The sequence below is a fragment of the Micropterus dolomieu genome, linkage group LG17, assembly GCF_021292245.1.
Source record: "Micropterus dolomieu isolate WLL.071019.BEF.003 ecotype Adirondacks linkage group LG17, ASM2129224v1, whole genome shotgun sequence".
Taxonomy (NCBI): Eukaryota; Metazoa; Chordata; class Actinopteri; order Centrarchiformes; family Centrarchidae; genus Micropterus; species Micropterus dolomieu.
In genome coordinates, this window is record NC_060166.1 from 8092700 (window position 1) to 8098792 (window position 6093).

Below are 6093 nucleotides of genomic sequence, written 5' to 3' on the forward strand. Positions count from 1 at the left end.
ACACACACACACACACACACACACACACACACACACACACACACACACACACACACACACACACACACACACACACACACACACACACACACAGGGTCCAGTGTGTAATGGTGTTGCCTGTATTTGGCAGGAACAGGCCTGAAGGGAAGATTTTGGAGACGGTGGGAATGTTTGAGGCTGTGAAGCAGCACGGCAAATATGAAACAGGACAGGTAAGAATCACGTTCACTTTCAATCACCAAACACACATAGACACTTCAAATCACAGATGGGCTGGTCCAGCTCCCTACAAACCTTTAGGTTAAGGATTTAGAGATATTTTTACTCCTGTACTGTCACATGTTTACCATATCTGGTCTGTTTTTGCTAAACTAGTAACTTTTATATTGTTATGACGGCACATTTGCATGATCCTGTCAAGTAACTGTAATCCCATCTAATTTTTGCTTTATTAAACCTCTTACAGATATAATCTCCTTTCTCCTTGTTGTTGCTCTCCTCAGCTGTTTCTCCATAGTGTGTTTGGCTACAGAGGCATCGTCTTGTTTCCTTGGCACGCCAGACTCTATGACAGAGACATCACCCCCCCCATGTCTGACAGGTAAACCTCCATCTGAGGCTGCAGACTGCACCAAACCGACCCTCGTTGGCTTGGTTTCTGGGTCAGACTCTAACTGAGATCCTTTTTGTGTCTCTTACTTTCTTCTTTCAGCAAACCTGAGCCCCCAGGAGCCCATGGCTCCAAGGAGGTGAAGGGGAAGACCCACACCTACTACCAAGTCCTGATTGACACTAGGGACTGCCCTCACATAGTATGTCACTATATGTTTACGTTTCACTTACATTTATATTGCATATAAGCAAGTTCAGTTGATATTATATTGAAGCTACTAACTGATCATTTTGGAAACTCTAACTTTTCATTTTGCAATTATTCTGTATATTTACTGCATACTTTTAAATGCTAAATAATGTTGTCATGGCAGGAGGGAAAAGCCTCTGAATTGAGCAGTATTACATGAGAGGGTGAGCTTTACTGTCCCTGGCACAACAGGGGTCAGGACTGTGGTGCAACAAAATAAAAGATGTGTTCGTATTGTGGGGCAATTTTCTCTTAAAAACAAAAACCTTTTTGCTAGTGTTATCGCCATTTCCATGGAAATATACCAGGCCTGACTAAAAACTGGAAAACAGTCATGTCGGTAGATTCCTATGTAATGAAACCTAGTTTACTACCCCAGCAAGTTGGCCAACCCTTAGTAAAGCCCTCGCAGCGGAGCCGATCTCTGGTCCCTGTTGAGTGAGTGAGCCAGCCAACTTGCAAACTGAATAAGTACCACACATATAAACACAAAACTGCATTGCTAGCGCAGTCTTGTAACTAAGATGTTTGCTGGAAAAAAATGGACAGATTTCTCTATGTCCACGAGCTTTACATGTAATTTTAGTACTAGTAGTGCTGCTGATGGAGGATGCCAGAGCATCTAGTAACATCATGCCTGAGCAGATGGTCTGTGTGAATCCAAACATTTCAAATGACACCAGAGCATTAGTCCAGAAGTCATAATTTATTGAATAAATAAATTTAGGGCTGTCCCCGACTGAGGATTTACATAGTCGAATCAGAATTGTCAAGTCCCGTCTATAGTCGAATCGTGTTTTTATACGCTGCGCTCGCTCGTCATTCACCGGTCTTGTGCAGAGTTTCGCGTGCATGCCGTGCTGCCAACAACTGCATGCACATCGCGGTTCCTCGCGGGTCTATTTCAAGTAGCTGGGCTATTTAAAAATGATAAAATATTCTTTATGTGCTTCATCAATGGTGATAAATTATCCGAAAGTCCCGTGAGGTGAGGGCAAAGCTGGGGCTCCATCTCTTCAGCAAGTGTTCCTCCACTGCCACTTAACACATACACGCTACACCTACACATGTGCACTGACGACCCAGGGTTAGGGTTACAATTTTGGATTTATTTACACACTTTAAAAACATTTATTGAAAGTTTATTCTTTTTACATGTTTATTTACAGCGTTAAACGTTGAAATGTATATTGTAATAGGCTGTATATTAACTTATTGGGAGAAAACTGGTAGTTCTATGTAAAATCAGATGTTGAGCACCCCCATATCACCAAAATGGCATGATCCTCGTTTCGCTGCGAATGTTCGACTGTGATATTGACAGTAGAATCAGGCTCCGCCCATCGAAGCATCAAAACTTTGACTATTTGTGGTCAGCCCTAAATAAATGTAATCAACCTAAAAAGGATGTAAAAATAAAAAAAAAATAAATAAATCAATGAAATATTCTGCTTCAATGCTTAATTGTTGGCGTTAGCCTTAAACAACGTTTTCACTGCAATCACAAAAGTTGTTTGCTCCAGTTTGCAGCACACAAACAACAATTAACACTAAGCCACAATCACTTTGCCAAAAACTAAGAGATGAATGAATAAATAATGAATAACGGAACATTATTCACAAATACCAGTGTCTGTGCAATCAGTGGAAATGTTTTATGGAGACGTAGCCACCACAGTGGGAGAATCAAGCTGTGGTTGTTCATTGGTGTGGGAGTCACCAGTTGTGTGACAGTTGGTCTGTGTTGTGTTTGACAGTCTCAGAGGTCCCAGACAGAGGCAGTGACGTTTTTGGCCAACCATGATGACAGCAGAGCCCTGTACGCCATCCCAGGTATGTGGCCATATGTAGACTGGTCAGGACTTCACTGATGCATCACTGACATGTTGCCCAAATAATTATTATTGGTGGCCTTCGTGTATCACTTTTCTAAAAGTTTGGAATTGGGCATTTGTGATATCTGGATAAACATGGAAGAAATTCACTTCAGCTCCCACAGAATGTGAAACCCATTTGAGGTGGCTATAATGGCTCTGTCTCGTCCCCACATGACAGTGTGTGTGTGTGTGTGTGTCTGTCTGTGTTTATCTTCAGGTCTGGACTATGTGAGCCATGAAGACATCCTGCCCTATAACTCTGCAGAGCAGGCCCCCATCCAGCACGAGCTGTTCGAGCGCTTCCTCATGTACAACCCTGACAAATGTAAACACTTTTATCTGGTCTCCACTTTAACATCATTCTTCACACAAACCTTTTACAATGCCCAGGTTTACTTCACTGACTGTGTATTTCCCTGATATACAACAAGTCATATGTGGTTTCACCTTTGGTTTGGATCTGCTGTAGACACCATTGACATTACAGTGACATTGTAACAGAAAATGGTGTTCTGTTAAGGGATGCACCAGATGTTAGGCCACTGAAATTAATCGGCCAGAATAGCAAAACAAAAAGCACTTTTGGTGTGTGGCCTAATAAGTCAAAAGACAGAATAAATTTTACCGAACAATTACGTTGACATGTTGGCAGTGTGGAGGCATCTTAGAGTGTCTGAGAAAGATGCAAAAGTCGCCGTTTGCAGACACTGTTCTGCTGAATCGTCTCTATGCACGTCCACTCCATCTGTGGCTGACTTCTTAGAAAAGGCAACAAACGGTCTATGAGAAAGCGATTTAGCTAGCAGCACCCAAAAAAAAAAGCAAAATAAATGGAAAAAATGTGAATGTACTTGTTCGGTATTCTGAAATTTTTTTCCGGCTTCGGTGCATCCCTAGTTGTATTAAATATTTTGGGTGTTTTGTCCTCCGCTGTAGCTCCTCCGTTCACAGCCAGAGACACCCTGAAGGCGTGGCAGGAGAAGAACCACCCCTGGCTGGAGCTCTCAGATGTCCACCGGGAAACCACCGAGAACATCAGAGTAACTGTCATCCCCTTCTACATGGGCATGAGGGTAAATGACAAGTGCAACTCTTACATGCATAAATCAGCGTGACACCTCAGAAATATGGCGCTGCTGCTGGATCTTCTTAAAGCACAACCTGTAGCTACAGCGTGAAGCTTGTCTACATTGCATTGGTGTCATTTTGGTTCTGCCAATCAAGACCCTGGCATACAGACTTCTTGTAGCCTTTTCCTGTTTTAGTGGGTTCTGTTGTCTTTTGAAATACTAAAAGGTTTTTCTTGTTCTCAGGAGGCCCAGAACTCCCATGTTTACTGGGTGAGTAGCGGATATATATTTTTTTATTATCTGTGGGGAACATCATGTGGGCTGGTGTACAAGGACAGTCACAGTGGGGAAATTAACACCAGTTACAAGCCAGGCACTGGAAAATGTCATGACTATTAACATGTTTGTGTTGTTTTCCTGCAGTGGCGCTACTGTATCCGTCTAGAGAACATGGGCGACGAGGTGGTTCAGCTGAGAGAGAGGCACTGGAGGATCTTCAGCCTGTCAGGAACCCTGGAGACGGTCCGTGGACGAGGAGTCGTAGGCAGGGTTAGTACAACACACAAAAATGCTGTATCCACGACCATCTGGAGACAGTGTCAGTTTACCTTTTTTTTTATATTGCATAAACCATCTTTTCATTTTGTTTAAATGTCTCAAATTTAACAGAATGCACAATAAAATACTGTTAAAAGGTTAGCTGAGTCCCAAATTGATACAGTTTGTACTACATATTATAATCATCATAACATACTGTTGTGGCAGTTACTGTATATAAATATATCAACATACTTTATGCTAACAAGAAATAATACAGTACATGTTTTTTCAGATATCACTGCAATTTAAACTTCCAAAGAGACATCTTTTTGTTTTCCCATCACCCACAATTTAATTTAAAGAGGTGGTATTATGCTCTGTATTTCAAAATCTTATTTAGGGGTTGTACCAGAACAGGTTTACATGGTTTAATATTAAAAAAACACCATATTTTTTGTCATACTGCACATTGCTGCAGCTCCTCTTTTCACCCTGTGTTGAAGGCTTCGTTTTAGCTATGGAGTGATGCATCTTGTCTCTAAATGATCTTTGTTCGGAGTTGCACATGTGCAGTTCCTAGTTAAAAACTTCTAGCCAATCAGAAGCAGAGAAGGGCGGGTCAGCGAAAAGACGGTAAACTGCTTTGATTCAGCTGTAGGCTACATGTTGCCAACCAGGTTAGCTACATGAACTGGAGCGAGAGTTTCAGAGTGGTGAGTTATTAATCTGTAACAAAAGTATCTTTCATCCATAAAGTTTTAACTGAGCTCTGTCTCTACATCACAGTAACAACTTTATGTCCATTGACTGCCTGGAGGGTAACTAGTGTTTGAAAGTTTCCCTTTGCAAACCTGTTACATGCACAAAAAGAGAGATGACTCAATAAAGGAGAGGGAAAAAGCCTAAAACCATAATACCACCTCTTTAAATGTCTTTATTTCCTTTTTGTGCATTGTGTTTTGGGAGAATAGTGTTCATCAACAGCAAACTCAGAAATGGACCATATTTGTATGCATTCTGTCTGCTTGGAGTATATATTTAATTCTATCACATTTCCAGTGTGAACACACTACAGTGCCTTGCGAAAATATTCGGCCCCCTTGAACTTTTCGACCTTTTGCCACATTTCAGGCTTCAAATATAAAGAGATAAAACTGTAATTTTTTGTGAAGAATCAACAACAAGTGGGACACAATTATGAAGTGGAACAAAATTTATTGGATATTTCAAACCTTTTTAACAAATAAAAAACTGAAAAATTGGGCGTGCAAAATTATTCAGCCCCTTTACTTTCAGTGCAGCAAACTCTCTCCAGAAGTTCAGTGAGGATCTCTGAATGATCCAATGTTGACCTAAATGACTAATGATGATAAATAGAATCCACCTGTGTGAAATCAAGTCTCCGTATAAATGCACCTGCTCTGTGATAGTCTCAGAGGTCTGTTTAAAGCGCAGAGAGCATCATGAAGAACAAGGAACACACCAGGCAGGTCCAAGATACTGTTGTGGAGAAGTTTAAAGCCGGATTTGGATACAAAAAGATTTCCCAAGCTTTAAACATCCCAAGGAGCACTGTGCAAGCGATAATATTGAAATGGAAGTATCAGACCACTGCAAATCTACGAAGACCCGGCCATCACTCTAAACTTTCAGCTCATACAAGGAGAAGACTGATCAGAGATGCAGCCAAGAGGCCCATGATCACTCTGGATGAACTGCAGAGATCTACAGCTGAGGTGGGAGA

At 41.4% G+C, this 6093-nt stretch overlaps 1 protein-coding gene across 2 annotated transcripts in view; it reads left to right on the top strand.

Moving 5' to 3' along the window:
- poldip2 (polymerase (DNA-directed), delta interacting protein 2) overlaps positions 1 to 6093 on the top strand; it is a 21430-nt gene that overhangs the window by 9103 nt on the left and 6234 nt on the right. Inside the window, exons 2-9 of one of the 2 annotated variants that reach the window (XM_046073612.1) lie at positions 131 to 212; positions 504 to 601; positions 713 to 812; positions 2620 to 2695; positions 2957 to 3064; positions 3676 to 3812; positions 4053 to 4079; positions 4233 to 4358. In XM_046073612.1, the coding sequence (XP_045929568.1) occupies positions 131 to 212; positions 504 to 601; positions 713 to 812; positions 2620 to 2695; positions 2957 to 3064; positions 3676 to 3812; positions 4053 to 4079; positions 4233 to 4358 (754 nt within the window). The remainder of the gene's footprint in view (positions 1 to 130; positions 213 to 503; positions 602 to 712; positions 813 to 2619; positions 2696 to 2956; positions 3065 to 3675; positions 3813 to 4052; positions 4080 to 4232; positions 4359 to 6093) is intronic. The other variant, XM_046073613.1, reaches the window with a different exon arrangement.